The following is a 24,190-nucleotide window of genomic DNA, read 5'->3' as shown; positions in this document are numbered from 1 at the left end:
CCGCAGGGTAAGCTGTGGACCTCGTATAAGTTTTCTGATGGAATTAACAAAAGAAAAGAAGCATATAAGTAAAAATATCCAGACCAATGAGCCACGCATCGAAATACACGTTGAAACTCGAGTAGACGCAAAATAAAGTACATGAGCTAAGGTGCACTTTTAACACTTCCTTTTGTCCTCTCTCGTATCTCCTTTTTCAAGAGTAGAAAAACTTACCGCTCCCCTAAAAAGCGCTCTAAAACGAGGCAAACATGTCATGGAGATAGGCTACTCGACCGAAGTGGGCTTTAGTTGGTGTTGCATCTTTATCCACCAACACCGCATGTACACAATGGCCTTTCGCTCTCATTCCTGTAGTTACTACGTGTACCCTCCAGGCCTCCACGCATAGGCAGCAGCTGGACAAGCCCAAGACGAAAATGATCAAAAGAGTATCTTGTTGCAGTAGACTCTAAAATTGTAGGTTAGCTAGTCGAAAGCGATTCCTTGATCCTGCAGCAAAGGGAAGCTGCTGTCCCAGCAGCAGGCGCCGCCGTCGACGTCATCGACCACGTCGTCGTGGTTCCACAGGCTGCCCCACCCCCACGTGTCGCCGCCGTCGAGCTTATCCCCGCTGGACCCCTCGCTGGCCGACGCGTTGACGGTGGTGGCCCTGCCGCCGTGGAGGAGGTACGAGGAGGAGCAGGAAGACATCGGGGAGAACTGGAACATCAGGTCGTCCATGTCCTGCATCATCTGCAGGACCTCGTGCTGCTGCGCCAGTGAAGCCGCCGGCGCCGCCTCTCTGATGGCATCGTCGTGATCGGGCTGTTTCTGCTGCAGCTGCAGCAGCTGATGATCTTGTCCCTGCAGCAGTTGGCTCTGCATCTCGCGGCGCTGCTTGAGGAACCGCGCCCTCGCGCGCTCGATGTTCTTGGACGGCTTGCCCTTCTTGAAGTGCGTCCGCCAGTAGTTCTTGATCTCGTTGTCCGTTCGCCCTGGGAGGCTGCGCGCGATCGTCGACCATCTACGTACCAGAACAGAACGTGGTCAGCTTCGTGGAACAGAAATTCAGGTGAGCTACCGTGCATGCAATTTTCAGAAAATTTCAAGTATCTACCTGTTTCCCCACAAGGCGTGCAGCTCGAGTATGACGCTCTCCTCCTGCTGTGTGATCTTGCCTCTCTTGAGGTCAGGCCTCAGGTAGTTCACCCACCGGAGCCTGCAGCTCTTGCCACTTCTCTTCAGACCTTCATCAAGCGAGCCAGCGTTAGATACTAGATAAAACCACCTGACGTACGATAGAGCTGAATCATGCAGCTTAGTTGACTTGCAAGTTGGCAATCATGTGCAGTATATATAGAACCTAAATTTACATCTACTTGCAGGCCTGACTACATCAATTTGCCACTCAACCAAATGCAACTTGCAGCTTCAGGTTCGTTAAGGCTCTTGCTGACGATAATTAAGGAAAAAGCTAACGAGAAAAGTGACGAAACAAACGAGAATTAGTAACACATGATCAGTACCAGTCAGCTTGGCGACAGAATTCCACCTCCCTTCCCCATGCTGCCTCACATACTCGACCAGCAGCTTGTCTTCCTGCGCCGTCCATGGCCCTTTCCTCCACCCTCCCTCTTCTCTCCCCCAACCAAACTGCCCTTCCATTTTAACCTCTTCTCTAGACAGCTACCTGAAGAGAACTAGTTAATCTTTTCACTTCAGTGTAATCCTGGTGAGCTAATCAATCTTTAATCCCTCCCGAGCACTCTCCCCGGTGAGCGAGTGAGTGAGGTGATGCAGCAACCGAGTGCCTGTTGCCGCATATATATCAGCACAGGCTCACCAGAGGCCATGTCGCTGTCAGGGGAGTCCCACTGCCACTACGTTTGTGAGGAGCCGGGTATTGCCGGAAATGCCCTCCGACGATCGGTGTCGCGGGTAATTTTGGTAAGCTTTTCTTTCTCTTTTTCTCAATGGATATGATGATGGATTACCGACTCACCGTAGGATTTCCTGCCGAAAGCGCGGCCTCGCCCCCTATAGCTTAGCACCTGCGTTTTTGGTGCTGCGTGGAGTAGCCACGACCGGGACAAACCATGTCTCCTCCTAGCTTGTAGGTAGCGGTCATCAGGTGCGGCAACTGACAATCCTTAGCTAGCTCTCGCAACCGTTTTTGCTTGCAATCGATGCGAGATCATGTCAAATACATTCCATTTTTCGGTAGCGTGTCACTTCTAGTTATTGGTAATCTAGATGTTAAACAGGAGAACATAAATATATGTTCACACTTCCTACATTTTAAACGTTTAAAATCTCATTTGAGATTTCAGGTCGTGAACACGGGTGCCAATGAAGTTTCCGGGTGGGGATTTGATTCGAGTGGGGTTCTGAAGGAGGCTCCGGGGAGACAAGATGGCCCAACGGAGGTAGGAGGCTCCGGGGAGACAAGATGGCCCAACGAAGGTAGGGGCAGGACCGTAGGGTTCCGTCGGTCGCAGGTGGTGGAGGATAGGCGATGGGCCAAATGGGGTCAGGAAGTATGAATCGGTCAAGTTAGCGTGACGGAGGTAGCGTGTGTGGATCCGGCGACGGAAACACTACCCGAGATGACTAAGGGTAAGCAGGAGCTAGAAGATGACCGTGCATAGTCATCGCCTAAGAGATTTTGCAAAAAAAAAAAAAAAAAAAAAATCCGCCTTAAGAATAGTATTTGCCATATATGTTTGTATGGTCCACTCTCACGAGGCAAAATATTTCGAATGCCTGCGTCCAGACAGGCTCGAGCGTTTGGGCATGCTTTCCTCAAGCATCCATCTAAACAACTGCATGGGTACATAGAACCATGGACCCTCCCTCTTAGCATGGAGCATCAAGCCAAAGGCCGAACAAGCGCACACTTAGCTTGGACCCAGCTCAGGTGCTGATTGTGCTTGGGCTCGGACCCAGCACAGTTGACCTGCCTTGCCTTGGTTTGGTTTGTTCAATGTCTCCCTCGTGCGCTGACAGTTGACTTGGGCTCCCAACTTGCGCACGGCCTCCCAAATAGGTCAACCTTTTGAACTGCCTGCTGAATCCATGAGCAGGCAAGAGACAACCTGGCGAACTGAAACATCTTAGTAGCCAGAGGAAAAGAAAGCAAAAGCGATTCCCGTAGTAGCGGCGAGCGAAATGGAAGCAGCCTAAACCGTGAAAACGGGGTTGTGGGAGAGCAATACAAGCGTTGTGCTGCTAGGCGAAGCGGTTGAGTGCCTGTCACATACCCGTCAAAAAGGTTTCGTTGCTCTTCACGCTAAGGATAGTAGGAAACAAATTTTATAGTACTCGATTCTATAAAAGATTTTGTATACTACGATGGTATATATTCACTCGCTCTCTCAACTCTTTAGTCTAGTTATTTGATAACAGGATAGATGATATGGATGGAGTTTTACGAGAGCAGAGATGGTCAAACGGGCCAATCAGGTCGGCCTGGCACGGGCTCAGCTAGGCATAACCCGGTTAGGTACGGCCCGATAGGCTTGGCTAATGTAACAGGTCGTGCTGTGCTGACCCGCGTGCTGCGCCTTCGACCCACGGCACGGTCCGTCATGCATCGTACCGTGCTGGGTCGGTCTAGGCACGATTGTGGCATGGCAGGTCCGGTGGGCACGGTGCCACATATGGCAAAAAAATAAAATAAAAAATAGCTACAAAATTTAAAAAATATATATAGAAAATAGATTAAAAAATAGCAAAAAAATAAAAATATATAAAGAAAATACAAAATAGCTGGATCCAGACGTGTCGGGCCGGGTCGTGCCCGTCCGTGCCGACCCGCGTTGGGTCATGCTCGTGCCGGCCCGACTTAGCCGAGTTATGCCGTGCCGCACGCTCGGCCCAGGCACGGCCCATGGCCTCGTATCGTGCCGGCCCGATCTAACTCGGCTCGAATCGTGCCGGGTCTCGAGTCGATCCAATAGGCACGATCTATTTAGCTATCTCTACACGAGAATCTTACTAGACAGGTATAAAATTTGTTTTCAATCTAGTATATATCAGTCTTATCACTTTTCACGTGTAGGACTCTCGGACTAGGACCCTCCACATCTGCTACTCAACATCAGGTATCGAATGGCGCCTTCCTATCAGACGTCCCCAGGCCTACCAAAATTAGTCAGCGCAAAACAACATGTCCAACTAGCTAAGGTACACGAACTCACGAAGCTTGTGTTTCGAAAAAACAAGGCATAGTACATCGGTGAGTTCAAGAACTGAAATGCTTGGCGGCAAAAAGTTCAATTTCATTGCAAAACCGTCCCCAGATCGGTAAAAAAAAAAGCGTGGAGGTGCTGCCGCGCTGGCACTGGGCCTCATTCGTAATTTTACTGCCCGATCGTAGACTTCGAACGCACCAAGAATGTTGATCAGCTAAAATAATCTGAATCTGACGGCGATCGCAGGAGGCTAGCCCAACTCGTTAAACACCTGGCAGCCGCGGGCGTCCCGGTCGCTTCAAGGCAGGGCAACCCGCGACGCGGTTAGCACAGAAAGGCAGGGGGGGTGGGGGCAGAAAGGCCGGCTCCCGCCGGTCTCGGAGCCTTTTGACTGCGCCACATCGTTGCTGCGCCCCGCTCGGCGCGCGCCACGTCCAACCGATGCACGAGCCCGCGCGTCTCGGCTGTCACCTGGTCCCGTTCCGGTACGGGCCGGTCGGGTCGCCTCGCCGTCAACACGGGGTTGCCGCCTAACCCCACCCCACGAGCGCTGCCCTGCGGCGTTCCACAGCGTAGTGCCGTAGCGCGCTCTGACCCGGGGCCAGTCGGTCATCCGCCGCGCAACTGCGGCCTCCACGCGCTCGCTCGCTCGCCCGCTCGGCTCAACCGATCCGCGCGCTCACTCGGTTCGGGGCGTCCACGGCCAGGAGAGAAACAAAGCGAATGATCTTCCCTTTAGACCGGATGGCATTTTTGCCGTATCCTTGTTCGGTCGTACTTTTGCCGATCACATACGCATGTAAACAACTCTAATATAATCGGCATTTTTGTTTTTCTCCGTGCTACAGGGAAGCGGGAGGAGGCATTGATAGGCAAGTTTGTCAATGGATACGGGAGCCGTATCACTATTCTCTGAGTATGTCTGTAAGTTTAAGGGGAGAAGGAGAGTAATATAGTGTAAAAAATATGGTAGCTGTTGAAGATAAAAAAAATAGAAGATACTATAATAGTATTATAGGAATATATTTTTAAGTGTCTATTGGAGATGATCTTAAAAGAGCTAACGATCTAACACGAAAATGCAACTTCGTGTGTATCTTTGTGCACATATGATCGTCCATCTCTCATATAATACTCATGTATCTGCTAATTTTTTTTATATACCTTATAGTTTTTTATCTAATTTTTAAATATAAATTTCAATATAAATAAATAATACTAATAAGCTATATATTCTAGTAAAATTTTCGTGTTCAATTTTTTAAAAGTGGCAGGAGTTTTATCAGTTTTTATATTAATAAAGGAGAAAAAAAACAAAATCCTTAAGACAACGAAAAAAGAACAAAATCATCTAAAGCTGCGGAATAAAAGAAGCTAAGCTCTTCATGTAACTCTGTCTTGCACCGGGAACATTCGGCGCAAGCGGACGAGCTGGCCCTCGAGGCACACGCAGCTTGAACAGAGTCGTTTATGGCTCCTGCTCCTGGGATCACGACAGGCATGATACGATAAGCGAAATTAGCTCGGGGCTCAAGAGTGATCCGTGGGTTAGCTTAGTCGCCCATGAGGGGTTGGTGACATCTGAAAACGCCCGTGGTTGTACCACAGCATGTGTTTCACGGTCTGTCGAGTCTATTCAATGCCTACTTTTCTAGTATCTCTAATAATTAAATGTAGCTATTATCTTTTAGTTGAGAGATTATATTTTTTAATACTATCACTAGTATAATTTTTATACTTTATAGAGAAGAGAGTAAAATAAGTACCAGCTCTTAAAGAAGAGAGATAAAGAGCTAAGTAATTATAAGTCATCTTAGCATCTCTCTTCTCTGTGAAGTATATATAGAGAATTGTAAAAGGTGGGATCCATATAAATTTTAAAAAATATATTCTCTCAGCTAAAAGACAGTAACATCTATAACTATTGAAGATGTCCGAATGCTAAGTATTTTCCAAAGATAAATAGGTATTATAGCAAAATAGTTTTTGTTACAGACATATGAGGTAATTCCTCTTTTATCTATACTTACACATTTTTTTCTCTTTTGCGGGAGACATGTCTTTGAACTAGAAATTAACATGCAACCCCGAATGCATTGTGAACTTATTGGCCTAAGGTACATCGAGTAACTAAAAAAAGTTGTTTTCGACATAAACGCAACCGTAATAACTTATCTACTCTTCAGAACGTGCCAGCTAAAATGACGCAAGAAGATACGGAGCAAGTGACTCACACCAAATGCGTGGTTCAAGAAAGAACCAAACGTCTGGGATTTACGCACGTGCCTTTTTATCATGCCATATGGATATGAAAAAAAAAGAAAGAAACTGAAAACCTGTTAATGATTAATTTTTGTGTTGTGTCACACGTGTCACACGGTTGTTTTACTGCTAGAACCAAAAAGAGAAACCCACCAGTTGACATCCCAAGACCGACCAGCAGACTTTCTGAAAGAAAAAGAGAAAAGCATTGATATTTTCCACGGAAGACATGAGGCTTAGTTAGGTAAAACGGGCGCTCTAGATAGATGACAACGATAGATTCAGAGGAACAAGCATAAAGGAAGACTGTCAATGCACGTACCCGCCGTTAATACGCTGATGTCTTGGATTAGCGTACGCTGGAGTATATAAAAATGCGTTGGACGGAAATCATACGCGGTTGTTGCAGGCTGCCAAAGCTTCAGAGTCTACCTTTGATCGATCACGCGTGCCTCAACACATATTAGATGTCAGTACCGGTACAGTGCGACAGTAGTCAAATCATCTAGTCTTCTTACACGCTTTCTGCTGTGGTTAGGGATCGGGACATGTTTGTTACGGCCAACTAGCCCGGCTACAAATTGCTTTTTTAGAAACCGTACATGGAGCACTGAAGCTTAGGAGAGACCACCGCCGTCGACTTGGAGGGGAACATTTTTTTTAGAATTCTAAGGAGCGCGCCCCAGTCCATACTTGCATTGCAAAGGCATGACAAAAAACATTTTACAGCTCAGTGTTACACACCGTTTAAAGCACTCTCACATCTCCCATACTCATATGGTATCACATTGATCAACTACTTAAAAGAAACCACCCTCTTCCCATGAGGAGCACGGCTTCAGCAGCAGAGGTCCTGACCAGTTTCTCTTTGTGAGATCCTATCCAGTCTTGTTACCATCGCTTCCAAAGCGCCAGGTAAATGCTGTGCAGCTCTTCCTCCTGACGAAGAGGACACAGAATCGCCCAGCTCCTGAGCATAGGATGATGCCCTGCCAAATCTGTTAATATCCTTCCAAAAACCATTATGAAAACAAAAATTGTTTCTTAGCTTCTACAACCCCCACATAGTTGCAGAGCTTATCATATTAACTAGACAGTGCTTTTTTTCACTGATCCAAAATTTAGATACAGATTCAAAACTACTACCCATAGTACTACCAACAACCTCAGATATGGTACCTACCCCATACTCTTCTAGTCTTCTAGCAACTACGCAGACAAAAAATAGATGTTGGATACTCTCTTGCTCAGTACAAAAGAGGCATGTACCATCTTCTACTTTTCTCCTCTTACCAAGGTTGTCTCTTGTCAGAAGCTTATTCTTTGACAACAACCACACAAAAAAAAAGTACTCTAGGTGGGATTTTCAATTTCCAGACTGCAGGAGTATAAATGGGTATTACCCCTACAATTGACAATTTTGTAAAGAGACTGAGATGAATACACCCCAGATAAGTTACATTGCCAGATTGGAGCATCTTCTTCGTCAGGCAAAGTTATGGTAGAGGCTATCTGAACTACCTCCTCCCGTTTCCTCATTAAATTATCTCCTACACATCTCCTACACATCTCCTAAATATACGTGATGGAGCAGACAATAGAACTCTTCATCAGCTATGAATGGAGTTCTAGGCTTTGGATTATGAGTCTACCACCATAATATCGCATGTTTCTAGTTTACACTATCAGATGAGGATACCGTTTTGTTTTTTTGTTATTGTTTTTGTTTATTGGGATGTGTGCATCTTAATTCTACAGAGATCGGGAGTGTATCTTTGTTATAACGATAAGAGTTAATAAAGATTTTTTTTTAATAAAAAACGCATCTCCTAAATATATATTTCAAATTATTTTCATCCCAAAGATCAGCACTGTAGTTGTTTGTGCGTCGACAATAACATACAAGTCCCACAATTGAACAGCCAAACTGGTGATCATAACCAATATTCTTCCCAAAACTTAACTTTTTTCCCCATCTCCAATCCTCCATCTATACCCTATCTTTGCCACATTCGCAACCCATACACTACTGTAGAATATGGGTTCACTGTCAGTTCCAAACTAGTTTTTACTACCGTTTTTGGAACCGGTAGTGATGTTATTTTCAAAAAACAGAAAAAAAGACAGTGAACCCGAAGGCATAGAGGTGTCAAAGCCGAAGGCTGTCGAGGTTCGAATGAAGGCAATGTGCTCCGGAGCCCATGCTGAGGCCGGAGGCGTAGAGGCATCAAATCTGAAGGCCGTCGAGGTTCAAATGGAGGCAATGCACTCCGGACTCCGGAGCCCATGCTGAGGTCGGAGGCGTAGAGGCGTTGGAGCCGAAGACCGTTGAGGTTCGAATGGAGGCAATGCGCTCTGGAGCCTATGCTAAGGTCGTAGGTATAGATGCATCAGAGCCAAAGGCCATCGAGGTTTGAACGAAGGTAATGCACTTTAGGGTCCATATTGAAGACGGAGGCATAGAGGTGTTGGAGCCGAAGGCCATCAAGGTTCGAATGGAGGCAATGCACTTCGGAGCCCATGGTGAGGTCAGAGGCATAGAGGTGTTAGAGCCGAAGGCCATCAAGGTTGGAGTGGAGGCTATGCACTCTAGAGCCCATGCTAAGGCCAGAGGTGTAGAGACGTTGGAGCCAAAGGTCGTCGAGGTTTGAACGGAGGTAATGATCTCTAGAGCCCATGCTGAGATCAGAGGCGTAAAGTGTTGGAGCTATAGGCCATTTGAAGCCCTACGGGGGTTAGAGCAAGCTCTTCAGGGGCAAGCTCTTCCATTTGAACCATCATAATGGAGACCGTATGTAGAGGCAAGATATTCTCCCCATTTTTTGACATAAGTACTTAGTGATGCGTGGTAACATCAGTGCGTCTGATGGGGTAATATGCTGGTTCTCCTGGGGTCTTGTGCCAATTGCCCTTGCATGTGCTGAAAGGGATTCAAATAATAAATGCGACGTGATGTGTATGGAAAAAAACTAGGGCGCTGCTGAAGGGAGTTGTCACGTGTGCGCAGATTTGACCAGGATGTGGTCATGGCCCCTCAGAATAATAATTGGGAAGGCCACGGGATGGCACCCATGGCGGTTTTGTTTCCTTCTCTAGGAGTACGCAAATGATTGGTTCGACTATAAAAGCTGGGGTCTATCCAATTGATCCTTCATTGCTGTGTGAGGGAGTGATTCTTCTTTTGCTTGATCATGGTGTCCTCCTCCTCCTTATCGTCGGAGATGTCGATGATTTTGACTGGCTTGACTAGGGTGGGGTCACCTCTGGTGCTGGCGCCAGTTCTGCTTACCGTGGTGCCTCTGAGGCGAGAGGTCCTGCGTGCATGCTTGCAAGGTTAGAGCTGGCAACCATCGTGCTTCCATCCTTGCAGAGAGAGTTCCCCCCTGCCATTCCGTCTTGATCTCCAGTCCGATTGGTCACTCCAGCTGAGATTATTGATATCTCTATCGATGGAGAGGAGATCGACTGGTATCTTTTAAAGAAGGATATCAAAGAGGAAGAGAAGATGGAAGCGAAGAAGGAGGCAACCCAGGCGGAGAAGAAGAAGGCCAAGGAGGAGGAAGAGAAGGCCGTGGAGGAGTCCTCTTTGTCCTCTGACAGTGCGGGGGCTTGCTACTACATCAGCTTCCGCAACGGTAGGCCACAAATGAAGCGCATACGTCGCTTCGTGCGCCACTGTTAGGCTTGTAGTTTTCTTCCCCATCCTTTGTCAATGCTTTTGGTCCCGAGTAGTCCAGATACTAGAAACTCGGGAAGGCATGCAAGCATTTTTTGGATGTGAAATTTACTAATATAACTAAGTCCTTAGGTCTGCGTAGCGTTTTTTCTTTGATCGAAGTGTATGGCGATCCTCTGGCATGTAGCCAGACATGTTTTTTTTATGTGTTCACCTAAGCTCTAGTGCCTCACCTTCCCCAGTCCCCTCACACACAACGGTTGTTAGCGGCTGGAGAGTGCGATTGTAGGTATTTTTTAGTATTTTAGGGGTTACTGGAGCAGCGAAGTCTTACACAGGTTTAGGTCTCAGCACAACCAAGGTAGGTGCCATCGACGTGTGGAGGGTTTGGACCCCGACGCCTTTGGATGGGGATATTGACCTTGTCGTTCCTAGCGAAGGAGGTGTAGTCGATAGTGGGACCATGAGACGAGTTCTTTGACGGAGACAAGGTTGTTTCGGAGCCTAGTGGTGGTGGATGGAGGCAAAGCCGACGATTAAGGCCGAGGGAGATAGTTTGTGACCCCCTCATCCCTGGTCGCCACTAGGTTCTAGCATGATACAAACATTCTTCTATCTGATGCCGGTACAGAGTCCTCTCCAAATATGGTCCGGATTTCTAACTCAAAGCAATCTATTCGAAGCCCTACGACAGTTAGAGGAGGTGAAGCCGATGGCTAGAACGAGGGAGGCAATCCATGACCCCCTCAACCCTTAGCCACAGTGAGGCTCCGGATGGCCTAGCGGGGGTTGACGGAGGTGAAGACAATGGCTAGGCTGAGGGAGGCAGTTTGCGACTCCCTCGGCCCTTAGCCACGGTGAGGCTCTGGAGTCAAGGCCATTTGGAGCCCTGCAGTGGTTGCCGGAGGTGAAACCGATGGTTAGTACGAGGGAGGCAGTCTATAACCCTTCGATCCTTAGTCGTGGTGAGGCTCCAGAAGCAGGGCCATCCAGAGCCTAACAACAGTTGTCAGAGGTGAAGCCGATAGCTAGGCTGAGGGAGGCAATCCGTGACCCCCTCAGCCCTTAGCCATGGAGGCTCCAGAGGCAAGGCCATCCAGAGCTCAGCGGTGGTTGCCAGAGGTGAAGCCGATAGCTAGGCCGAGGGAGGTAGTCCGCAACCCCCTTGGCCCTTAGCCGTGGCGAGGCTCTGGAGGCAGGGCCATCCGAAGCCTAGTGGCGGTTGTTGGAGGTAAAGCTGATGGCTAGACCAAGGGTGTGACCCCTCGTTCGTTAGCCATGATGAGGCTCTGGAGGTAGGGCTATCCGGAGCCCAACGGAGGTTGCCGAAGGTGAAGCCAATTTCAAGGCTGAGGGAGGCAGTCTATGACCCACTCGGTCCTTAGCTGTGGCGAGGCTCTGGAGGTGAAGTTTTGTGAGAGCTGAAGTCGATGGTGAGGATGAGGCGACTTCTTTGATACTCGGCCAACACCTTTGAGTTACCAGAGGGTTTCATGCCTCTATGACATTGATGCTATGCCTTCAATTTGCTGGAAGGTTTTTTGTACCTCTACGGCATCGGGGCTTACGCCTTCGACCTACCGGAGGGTTTCTTTGTACATCTATGACATCGGGACTTACGCCTACAACCTGTCAGAGGGTTTTCAGTACCTATACGACATCAGGGCTTGCGCCTATAACCTGTCAGAGGGTTTTCATTACCTCTACGACATTGGGGCTTGTGCATACGATCTGTCAGAGGGTTTTTAGTACCCCTACGACATTAGGGCTTATGCCTTTGACCCGTCGGAGGGTTTCCAATACCTATAAGGTATCGGGGCTTTCACCAACGACCTGTCGAAGGGTTTCCTTATACCTCTACAACACCAGGGCTTACACCTACAACCTATCGAAGGGTTTTCAGTACCTCTATGACATCGAGTCTTTCACCTACGACCTATTAGAGGGCTTCTTTGTACCTCTATGACATCGGAGTTTTCACCTATGACCTGTCAGAGGGTTCTTAGCACCTCTATGGTATTAGGACTTTTGTCTATAACCTGCCGGAGGGTTTCTTTATACCTTTATAACATTGGGACTTATGCCTACGACCTGTCGGAGGGTTTTTAGTACCTCTACGGTATCGGAACTTTCACCTACGACTTGCTAGAGGGTTTCTTTGTACCTTGACAACATTAGGGCTTACGCTTATGACCTGTCGAGGGTTTCTTTGTACCTCTACAACATAAGGGCTTACGCCTACGACCCGCCGAATGATTTTAAGTACCTCTATGGCATCGAGGCTTTCGCCTATGACCCGTTGAAGGGTTTTCAGTACCTCTACGGTATCATGGCTTTTGCCTACTATCTGTCAGAGGGTTTCTAATGTATCTTCGCTACCGAGGTCATGCTATTGGTGGGGGAGGTTTTAAGATGTCCCCACCACCGAGGCTAAGCCATCAGTGAGTCAGTTTTTTAAGATGTCTCCGCCACCGAGGCTAAGCCATGGATGAAGAGGTTTTTAAGGTGTCTCTTTCACCGAGGCTAAACCATCGATGGTGAGATCTTTAAGATATCCCTGCCACCGAGGCTATGTTATCGGTGTGGAGGTTTTTAAGATGTCCTTGTCACCAAGGCTATGCCATCGGTGAGGAGGTTTTTAAGATGTCTCCGCCACCAAGGATAAGCCATCAGTGGGGAGGTTTTTAAGATATCTCAGCCACCGAGGCTAGGCCATTGGTGGTGAGGTTTTAAGATGTCTCTGCCACCGAGGATAAGCCATCGGTGGAGAGGTTTTTTAATCTCTATGCATTATTTCAGCGAAGGTATAACTTATGTAAAACTGTATATATAACTTAGGTTTTACTATTTATTATTGAACAGAGATATAACTTAAATCTTACGGTATCCTGTTGCTATAGCTATCTGTCTTAGAAACTTTCAATCAGATAGGCTAGCTACTTTCAGAGTACGCTAACTTTGTTATATAAATACTAAATATCTAGGTAAGCTATTGATAGGTGGCCATAAGCGAGCCTACATTTGCCAAAATAAGGCCTTCACAGAAAGGTCAAAGGCCAGGAAGAACTTTGCAGCTTGAAGGCAGCGAAAGGGTTGGCTTCTCTGACCTAGGCTGCCAGGCGAAGGGTCTGGGCTGCGTGGGCATCCGAAGCACTCGGAGTCCTATTGTTGGAGCCCTGCACCTCTTCAACATGACCAATCCCACTAGTGTCAAACCCGACAGGGAGGCACTTCGGGGGTCCTAACCGCTCCAGAGGCTTAGGCAGGGCCCCCTACGTTGGAGGTTTGCCGAACTCTATTTATGACTAGGGCCTTTTTGTTACTTGGCCCTCATCACTGGGGTATTGCACCATTGGCGGCAGAACCTAGGGAGGCATAGTGGGCCAAGGGGGCTCGGTAAGGCCTGGCCGCCCACTTGGCGACCCGCTGTAGGCTTGTGTCCCCTAGGTCTCTTGTCGCCAGCTTTTTCCCTTACCGGGTATCCTGTTTGCCTCTTGAGCTAATCTTCCTAGGAAGCTACGAGTTTGGCAATCGTCTATATTGTGGCCACATCCAGGTCCATGTAGGATGCACCAGTACCCTTTCGGTGCTTCCAGAGCTTGTGGTCTGTGCCAAGGATGTCGGCGGGATCTACGCCCCCAGGGCTAGTGGTCTCCCTAGTGTCTGCTTCCACACGGGGAGGATGTTAGGGCTGCCAGGCGACCAAGCTCTCAGAGGACACTGGCTCGTTGAAGGTGCCCAGAGAGTCTTCATAGGAGACGTCTAGGGGTTGAGCCCACGCATGAGTGCCCCTAGGCTCGAGCGCCTAGAACCATTGGAAGACAACCTGTCTGGCTGCGGCCTCGGCCGTAACCCCCTGGGTTGTGATGGGGGTCCTCACTACGCCATTGTTGGAACACCTATATGCCGACTTGGGCCTCTATGCCAACCCAAGCTGTTGGGTTAGTGGCGGTGGGATGGTGCACATGGTGTGATGGTCATGGCTGCAATGCATACGTTTGCATGGGTGCGGCGATGGAAACGACCGCATGGGCTAGCACTTTGGTGGTCGTCCTACCTCCCCTTGTTCTTCTATGTTCAGGTCCTCACGGATGATGCGCTGTTGGTAGAAGAGAAGATGTGTTTCACGAACAAAGTGCAGCGAAAGTATCTGAGAAAACAAGTGAAGAAGTGCCTTGGTTTGCATGTGATGAGGCAATGATAACAGTTGATGTGTCTTGAACTTAGTTAGTATGTGTTTGTGGATGCTTATTCTTGTTCATGTCTAACTCGAGTTGGTGGTGTTTGAAATTGACGAATTCTTCTATGTACGCAGAAAAATTACACACACTGAAAGTTCTGGTGTGAATATCGGATGTTCTGGTGTTCACCGGAAGTTCCGGTATGGACAGTATATACTCGTCGAACTATTTCTTGCAGAGAGCAATTTTTTGGTCAAAATTAGAGATCAATGCACTGGAAGATCCGATGAATGTGGTGGCTACACCGGAGGGTAGCACCGGAGTATTTTCGGTGTTGAAGCAGAAATGAAAGCAAACCCCGGATGGTCCCGTGATGGATCTTGAGAGCACCGGAATATTTTCTGCAAAGAGGAGATTTTTGGCATCAAGTTTGATTATGTACATCGGATAGTCCGGTGTTGAGATTGTGAACACTGGAGAATGCACCAGACCTTTTGTTGCAGAGATGTTGCAAATGGGTGGTTCAGTGCATTGGCACACATCGGATTATCCGGTGATAGACATGAGATCACTGGAAGCTTTCATCAGACATTTTCTTGCAAAGATCAAAATTATCCTAGAATAGATAGTATTACATTCACCGGATGGTCCGGTGTTTAAGAGCAGAACACACCGGAACATTCAAGGTTCACGTTTTTTGCATATGTGCTCTGAGTTGAAGTTTTTGATTTTGTGCTAACCGGGAGATGTTTTGGAGTTTGGAGAAATGTGTTTGCTTGTTTCAAGGTGTGTAGGTGATGGATGCAACTTGTTGGTCGACGGCGAGTGATCGGAGCTAAGCAGGTGCTTGGTGCCGTACGATCAAGGAGGGCTTGGTGGAGTCAAGAGTGATCCTAGCTGTACACATGAAGGTCAAGCAAAACATGAAATAGAGGATGAATATGGTGTGTCGACAAAGTCAAGTAAAGGGGATACCGGTGCAAGTGACAAGGCGGCCCGAGTGATCGAGAGCAGGAGATCCTTACCGGCGGCCAAGATTGCAAGATAGAGGACACACATCATCATCCGAGCACTTGCTTCAGGTGGAAGCAAGTGGTTGCTAGTCACGCTTTGAAAAGTGTGATAGGGTTTCGCGGTTTGGCCTAAAAACCGTGGGAGGACTGGAGGAGTACGTGGCACCATCGCGAAGCTTGCGTCGAGAGAAATCTAAGTCATAAAGGCGTTGCGGCCATCCGATGAATGGAGAAGAAAATGGACTAAAATGATCTTGATGGTAGCCTGATAAGTAGAAGTGTATTACAAGAGAGAGGTATTTTAGGAAAAAAATTAGGAAATTTAGGGGTCCAAAATCAATGCCACACCACAACCCATCAAGAAACATATTCCTCAACCTATAAAGAAGAAATCTGTACCACAACCTAAGGGAGCTCCACAACCTAAGATGACAGACCCTGTGAGAGAGTCCCGAGTGACCGGCAGGCGAGTTCCTGACAGATGCTACCACTGTATCTACTGTCAGAGAGAGGGTCAATTGGTTGGGTTTTGTTTTCGTCCTAGGAGAGATGAACAGCATGAGTGGGAGTGGAGCACCCGGGGCATGTACTGCCTCTCTGTTGGTGTATATGAGCCTTTTCCTCGCTTTCACTCATGAGTCTCTAACGCTTTTCAGCTCTTCCTAGAGGTGTTACCTGGCATGGATTTTGTCATGACTCATATGGTTTTGGTCCACATGTAAGAGGCTTTGAGTCTCAGCGCTTTGGTGAACCACATTTTTCTCATCATGGTACTCGTCATCAATGTACTAGACCTATTTTACCTGCACATGCTTTTACTACTTCAGGGTGGATGATCCAATACTGGATTCACAAGAGGTTTTTTACTAACCCCAGTATAAGTCATCCACCTATTATTTTTCTCATATGTAGGTGACAGGCAGAGACCTAGAGAACAAGTGGCTCATTGACTCTGGTTATTCGCGTCATATGATCGGAGATTCATCATGGTTCTCCAGCCTCACCCTCGTGAAGCGACATGAGTACATCACATTCGGGGATGATCGGAAAGGAAGGGTGAAAGCCAAAGGTATGGTAAAGATGAATAAGAGTTTTACTCTTAAGGATGTAGCTTTTGTGAAGCATCTGGGATACAACCTTCTCTCTGTATCTCAATTATTGGATGGGACTTAGAAGTGTATTTCAAACGCGATACTTCTCGAGTTCTTGATTCTTCTGGCACTTTAAGTTGAAAGATTTCTCGAGTTGGAAGAGTTTTTAGAGCTGATTTTTCTAAATCTCTTGGTTCTTCTCGTTGTTTGATTGCTCAATCTTCTTCTGAGCATTGGATATGGCATAGGAGACTAGGGTACATGAGCTTTGATTTGCTTACTCGTTTGAGTGCCCTCGGTTTGATTCGAGCATTGTCCAAGCTCAAGTTTCAGAATAATCTTATTTGTGCTCCTGTCGGCATGGTAAGATAATTGTTGCCTTCCACCCACTAGTTAATCTGGTGATGACTGAATGACCGGGAGAACTTATCCATATGGGCACTGCTGGTCTTTCTCGGGTTCGTTCGGTGGGTGGGAGGTGGTATGTTCTTATCATAGTTGATGATTTCTCTCGCTACTCTTGAGTCTTCATTCTTGTTAGCAAGGATGAAGTGTTCTTACACTTTTGGAGCTTAGCTTTGAGATTATTCAAGGAACTCTCTGGTGCATTGAAAGCAATTCGCAGTGATAATGGCATCGATTTCAAGTACTATCTCTTTGATACTTTCTGTCTTGATCATGGCATTAAGCATCAATTTTTTGACCCATGCATTCCTCAACAGAATGGCGTGGTTGAAAGAAAGAATCACACTTTAGTGGATATGACTAGGATGATGCTCGATGAGCATAGGACTCCTAGGAGATTTTGGGTTGAGGCTATTAGCATAGCATGCTACATCTCCAATCAGATTTTTCTTGCACTTGATCTTGAATTTAACTTCTTATGAGTTGCGCTTTGGGAGGAAGTCGAAGATTTTACATTTGAGAGTTTTCGGTTATCGTTGCTTCATCCTAAAGCGTATCAACCTTGACAAGTTTGAGTAATATTCTTCTAATGACATTTCCTTGAGGTATTCTCTTCATAATTATTCTTACAAGATCTTTAATCTCGACACTAACACCATCATAGAGTCCTGTGATGTGACTTTTGATGAATCAACCCATGTGCTAGTCCTATCTTTGAGTGTGCAAATAATCAGGAGATGAGCGAGAGCATCTTTGTAGATGATGACCTTTCAGCTCTCGGTGAGGATGAGGATGATTCACTACTTTCCTCGACCACATTTGCTTCAGAGCTAGCACCTACTTCTTCTACTTCAACAGATGGTCCTACAACGTCTACTTTCACTTCAGCTGCTCTTGGGCATGCACCAGCATAGGTTGAGGGGGAGTTCACCTCTAGGCATGAGACTCTCAACACATCATCGGTGACCTTCCACACATGATGATCGAAGATTTTGATGAGAGGGTAACGAGGTCCAAGACTACTTCTCATGCTTATTTTATTGATTTTGCATTCGTTGCTTCTTTTGAGCCTCTTAATGTTGGACAATGTCGGTGAATCAGGAACAAGGGATCCCCGAATCCTGAGGCCAGGTCAGCAATTTGCCACGTGGCACCCCCTGCGGAGATCGTCTCTGCGAAGTACGAAAAGACTAAGTCCCGGAAGGGAGTGCTCGGGGCCATGAACAGTGGTCCCCGAGTACCCGAGTTCCCCGATGATCTGCGAAGACCAAGTGCCGGAAAGAGAGTGCTCAGGGTCATGAACAGTGGCTCCCGAGCACCCAAGTCCTCCGACGATCAGAAAAGCCGAGTACCGGGAAGGGCGTGCTCGGGGCTACGAACAGTGGCCCCCGAGCACCCGAGTACCCCGAAGACCCAAGGAAGGTAGTTCCGGGAGAGAATGCTCGGGGCTGCAAGCAGCGGCCCCGAGCACTCGGTTCCCCGAGGATCTGAACATTCATTTCCGGGAGAGAGTGCTCGGGGGCGTGAACAGTGGCCCCCGAGCACTCGGTTCCCCGAGGACCAAGAAAGGGTGTTTCCGGGAGAGAGTGCTCGGGGATGTGAACAGTGTCCCCCGAGCACTCGGTTCCCCGACGGCCTAAGAAGTCCTTCGCTGGTGGCCCTCACAAGGGTCCAGCGGTGAGGTGTCAGCTACTGAGAGGCTCGATGCCGCATTTAAGAGGGCGCATGGCCTGTCACTTTCAACTGCTCCTGCCACGCTTGGTGTCAGTCCCTGCCACATCCTAGCAGGAGGGCGTGGGGACATTTAATGCACGGGTCCCATCCCGCGTCATCCGGCGCGCCTCGGGATAGCATCGCAAGGCCCAAGGTGCCCCGCCTGCCGCCCTGCTGTGTCAGGCGAACAAGACCGGGCGGGCACGCCAGGCTGCTCTGTGGCTGCCCAGTGGGCCCTCTCCGCGGTGCTTGTTGCAAAGCGCATCATGACGACCGAGACCTGGCGGGGGGCGCGTTTTCAACCCCCGTCACTTCGCGCAGGAGCCCATGATGACTGCTTTTCCATTTATGGCGCCTTAGAACTCGTGCCCTCCCTTTCGGGGCACGCTACCGCCGGCAAGTATTTAAGAGAGCCGGTGGGCACGGACAAGAACAGATTCTGGGAGACTAATAGGCGAAGACTCTGAGACACTCTGATTCTTGGAGGAAGACCCAAGACAAAGGTTCAGTACAAGCACAGAAGCTGAGACCACCGAAGAACAAGGAGCCCGAAGCTCTAGGATAGACAAACTTTCTTGTAATCAGCAACATCCCTGAGAGACATTCTCAATGCATTTATAGCATTCACACAGGAGTAAGGTATTATGCTCAGTGCGGCCCAAACCTGTCTAAAAACTTCCAGTGCATTTAATGTATTCTGCATCCGATCATTCCATCCCACCTACCATTTCATTTACACCTATTTATTTCTCCCGCAAACAGATTCAGAATCATCCCCCCGGCCGAATCTCAAAGAGGGTCCCTCCGGATCCCTGCTTTAGGAGTTCACCCTTCGACAGACAAGCTTTAGCTAATTTGAGTTGGGTCAATGCCATGCATGAAAACTTTGAAAGAAACCAAGTTTGGATCCTTGTAGAGTCACACCCTAATGTTCACACCATAGACATAAAATGAGTTTTCAAAAACAAAACAGGAGGAGGATGAGTTTGTAGTGAGAAACAAGGCTAGACTAGTGGCTCAGGGTTTCACTTAGTTTGAGGGGATAGACTTTGGAGAGACTTTTGCACCCGTAGTTAGGCTAGAAGCCATTAGGATCCTTCTTGCATTCGCGGCATCTAAGGGTTTCTAGTTGTATCAAATGGATGTCAGGAGTGCTTTCCTAAATAATTTCATTCAGGAAGAGGTCTATGTTAGGCAACTCCTAGACTTTGAGCATCCCAAATACCAACATAGAGTTTACAAGCTTAGAAAGGCTTTGCATGAGCTTAAGCAGACACATAAAGCTTGGTATGATAGGCTTAAGTCTTTCTTGCTAGAGCATAGGTATGTGATGGGGTAAACTGATAAAACTTTGTTCACTCTAAGGCATGGTAATGATTTCTTACTTGTTTAGATATATGTGGATGATATCATTTTTTTGCTCTTCTCATACACTTGTGGCCAAGCTTGCAGAAACTATGAGCAAGGAGTTCGAAATGTCGATGATAGGCGAGCTCAACTTCTTTCTTGGGCTGCAAATCAAGCAAGTAAGATACATTCCTCCACCAGACGAAGTAAACTAAGAATTTGCTAAAGAAGTTCTACATGAGTGATGCAAAGCCCTTGGCAACACCAATAGCTACCTCGACTGCGCTTGATCCAGATGAAGATGACGAGGAGGTGGATCAACGGGAGTATAGGAGAATGATCGGCTCTCTCGTGTACTTGACGGCGATAAGACCTGATATCCACTTCGTTATTTGCTTGTGTGCTCGCTTCCAGGCTTCACCGAGGACGCCTCACCACCAAATCGTGAAATGTATTCCGGGTGTCAGAGTGGCCTCCACTTGCATCATGAGGTTAGGGTGACCACTACTTGCACCGGTATTAACTACCGGTCAGTTCGTGTCAAGCCAATTGCCTTTGGTGTTCTCTGTTTTTACTGATATTCTCTCATGAGGGTAACTTCTTTCCTCGTCTCGAGAGGCGGTGGCCTGAGGGGTTCACAACCTCCTGAAGCCTTAGCTTCTGCAGGGAGTTCGGAGTCCGAGAGGTCCATAGAAATCCTTGATGACATCTCCTTAATATTATTTATGAGCTGAAAGATTTCTCCCAACAACTAGTATTATATTTGCTGTCTACTACCTCTTTTCAAAGCCTACTCTCACTATTAGCATATCTTTTGATCCAAAGCTAACAAACGCATGTTAAGATCTCTTAGTCAGGAACACCTAAACGTACGCCACTAATTAGCACGTGTCATGAAGCCAGCGCGCGAATCTCTCGATAGCCACTTGCTCTTCCTTTTTCAGAAATTTTTTCTCTCGTATCTTTCCCTATTTAGAAAAGTATACATAAGAAAAGTTTTTCTTCAAAAGTTTTATGAAAAAAGTTTAGCTATAAAAGTTTTGAGAAAAAAATAATGAAAAAAGTTTGCTCATAAGTTTTGAGAAAAAAAAATTTAGAAAAAAAATTACGTAGACCCACACTGCAGTAGTCCATGTGGTCACGCTCACAAGTGGAAACTGAAAAAGTTTTCTCATGCATGCCAAGAGGACAGCTCGCATATCTCCTTGACAATCCAAAACTTTCCATTTTTAGGAGTTTTTTTCTCCGCAACTTTTTTAAAAAGTTTTCTTAAAAAAATTTCTGCTTAAAAGTACCGAGAAAAAGTTACCCAGCAAACTTTTTTAAAAAAATTAAAAAAGTTATCGAGAAATTTGTTTCTGCGGGTCATGTCTTGGAATATTACATGAGTCGCGCATGATGTGCGAGTTGTCGCTCGCGGACAAGCCTGAATCAGGATTTTTCGCACCTAAACCTCAAACTCCTTTTTCGTGCACACACTAGGCCAATTAACTAGTGCGACGTTTGTGGCTGCTGTTTCGGGCAAGGGCTGCGGGGGGGGGGGGGGGGGGGACAGGCTTATGCGCGCCCGGCCGGCGACAGGTGTCCCGCGCGGGGGATTGTTAAATGGCGCTGCGTTGCGAGGCGTGTAGAGCCGGTCTCGATCAGGATCGGAAAGGGAATGCCCATGCGCTGTGCTGTCTGCGGCGTATATGCCGCATATAATTGCAGGGGTTTAGTAGTGCTTGCGATTGCTTGCCGCTTCTCGAGAGTTGCTCTCGTCAGGTGGAATTCCCTCTCGCTTTTCTCGCTTTGCGATCTAGGATAGAAGCATCTAATCTTAGTTGTTGGTGAAAAGGAGTGTACGTGCCCTGTACGAATGATCTGTCCCTTCTGCGAGCGAGCTCCTGGCAGAAATGGGATAAAGCAATGCAGGTTTCCAAACCCAGCACAGAATACAGGACTGTAATCAATAAACATGGAGTATCAAGATGCATGGGAAACAGTTGTTGCCTAGACCTTCTGTGGTAGGAGCGATCTATTTATTACACCGTAACAACGTAAGACTATCTCCAATTATATTCTCTTCATTTTGTTTCCTTCTTGATTTTTTTTCTCGTTCGTATTCTTTTTATTTTCTCTCATCTCCAACAGCTTCCTTTTAAGGAGAATCGTGAAGTGAAATGAGAGATAATCCCGTCCTAGAGAGAATGACCTTGGGAATCTCTTCGTGACGAAAACTATGAAGGGAAACTATTGGAGCACTAAAGAGAACGAAAATTTTTTCACGACGGGAACCTGGACCGTGAAGTGAATCCCTTAGCCATGGTCTAATGATAGAGCTTTGCGTGCTTGAATAAATGGATGAGACATGCATGCTCGTGGAATCTGAATCTGAGTTGTAGAGCTCGAATGGTTGGCATTCTAAATGCCAAACACGCATAAAATTCTTATGCCTTTCCTTTGAGCAACCTTAAACAGTCACACCGATTATCGCAGGTAATCATGGAAATGGTTTACGAATCTCAGAGAGCAAGCTATTGGCAGCCTAAGACACATAAGCAACCTAGGAAGACATATATTCTGATTTACTCACGGTGGGACGCAGTGGAAAACGGCACAAATAAGATTCCGGCTAGGGAACACGAAAGCATAAAGAATGTAATTTGGTAGAGCCGTAGAGGTAGCCTTCGTCCAAGAATCTTTCGATCCTTTTCTGCTTAAAGAGGACCCGTAATCTTGAAGCAGGCTGAGATCATGTGCCCCGTCACGGGTACACGGAATATTTTGTTAACGAAGAAAGAAACAACGATCGTGCTCTAGGTGTCGATAAATGATAGTAGAAAGAGACCGTGTAGGTAACATTTTGGTTTATGCAAAACTTAATATGGAGGTTACCATATCTCATCGTCACGCGGTCTATGCCATGGGAATCCACTATCACCATATCTCTTTCTCTTTGTTGCCGACAGCCTCTCAAGAGTGCTTTGCCATGGAGAAGAAACCAGAGTTATACGGATTGAAAGTATGCTGAAGAGTTTCTGCAGTTTCACATTTGTTATTTGCAGATAAGGAATATGCAACAGCTATATGTAGTATCCTTGATGGTTTTGAAAAAGGTATGGGTCAATTGGTTAGCAACCCAGAGTATTCCATTATGTTTTCTATGCAAGCTGCTGATCATGCGAAAGTATGAATAAGACGAATCCTCCATATGGAGAAAGAGGCTTTTGAGGAATGTTATCTTGGGTTACCTACCCTGGAAGGTCGCATGAAACCAGAAGCTTTCCAACCTCTAGTACAAATATTTGGCAAAAGGATGGCTGACTGGAGTGAGAGGTATATCTCAGGTGCTGGTAAAGAAATTGTCATTAAATCCGTTACTCAAAACTGTACCAACATATTGCATAGGGGTGTTCAAGCTTCTGCCGGCCCGTGTGATGAACTGATCCGAAAAATCTGCCGATATTAGTGGGGTGGAGAAGGTGGTGTACGCAAAACTCACTGGGTCACTTGGTAACGGATGTTGCGGTGTAAAGCACAGGTGGAATGGGGTTCCGTGACTTGAGAATTTTTAATCAAGCCTTTCTCGCCCGTCAGGCATGGCGGCTTGTCGTATCTTCGGACAGTATATGTGCACGCATTCTAAAAGCTTGATATTACCCAAATGGCTATATTTTGGACACGGTTTCCAGTGGTAATGCCTCACCCACTTGGCGAGGAGTTGAACATGGCCTATAACTTCTTAAAAAAGGTGTGATCTGGTGCATCATAGATGGTACAAGCACACGTATCTGGCGTGACAATTGGATACCAAGAGCGCTATTTTATCTATCCTAGGTAAGAAGAGCCGGGATAGACTCTGTTGGGTTTTAGAATTGATACATCCACACAAACAAAGCTGAAACTCATATTTGTCCACTCTGTGTTTCATGAACTTGACGCGGAGGAGGTGTTGAACATCCAACTACCAAGTAGGGTTGCAGTGATTTTGTTGCATGGCACTATGAGAAGTCAGGGATTTTTTTTTCTGTTCATATTGCATATAAATTGGGCTTTCAATTGCAATATGGTGATGGCGGGAGAACTTCTAGTTCTGCACCCAATGGAGATCGTTCACTATGGAACGACATATGGCAAGCTTCTGTTCCACCTAGAGTAAAAAACTTTGCGTGGCGTGCAGCTACAGGATCTCTTCCCACCATGGAAAATAAATCACACCGAAATTTTGAACCTATCAGAACATGTGTTATTTGCGGCATGGAGAATGGATTTGAGTTCCATGCTCTCGTGAGCTATTCTTATGCATATATTTGAGGAACATGATGTGGGAGTTTTGGGAGTTACC

The 24,190-nt window shown here is 47.0% G+C and overlaps 1 protein-coding gene across 1 annotated transcript; it reads right to left on the bottom strand.

The window, feature by feature from the left end:
• LOC133921755 (transcription factor MYB21-like) lies at nt 1-1,768 on the bottom strand. The gene is made up of 3 exons (XM_062366760.1): nt 1,509-1,768; nt 1,100-1,229; nt 1-1,006 (listed from the first exon to the last, which is right to left on the bottom strand). The coding sequence occupies exons 1-3, from the start codon at nt 1,645-1,647 to the stop codon at nt 469-471; spliced, it is 807 nt and encodes a 268-aa protein (XP_062222744.1). The 5' UTR covers nt 1,648-1,768; the 3' UTR covers nt 1-468.
• Between the last annotated feature and the right edge of the window lie 22,422 nt (nt 1,769-24,190).

The sequence above is a fragment of the Phragmites australis genome, chromosome 6 (genome assembly GCF_958298935.1).
Source record: "Phragmites australis chromosome 6, lpPhrAust1.1, whole genome shotgun sequence".
In the NCBI taxonomy this organism is placed as follows: Eukaryota; Viridiplantae; Streptophyta; class Magnoliopsida; order Poales; family Poaceae; genus Phragmites; species Phragmites australis.
Note: the sequence above shows the minus strand (reverse complement) of the source record. Positions and strands in the feature narration are given on the sequence as shown.

What these genes read in the sequence shown, in the direction of transcription:
- LOC133921755 (XM_062366760.1), bottom strand. Translation starts at nt 1,647, where the DNA reads ATGGAAGGGCAGTTTGGTTGGGGGAGAGAAGAGGGAGGGTGGAGGAAA. An exon ending in TTCTGTCGCCAAGCTGACTG is followed by an intron (nt 1,230 to 1,508) that starts GTACTGATCATG and finishes CGCTTGATGAAG; the next exon opens with GTCTGAAGAGAAGTGGCAAG. An exon ending in CACGCCTTGTGGGGAAACAG is followed by an intron (nt 1,007 to 1,099) that starts GTAGATACTTGA and finishes TCTGGTACGTAG; the next exon opens with ATGGTCGACGATCGCGCGCA.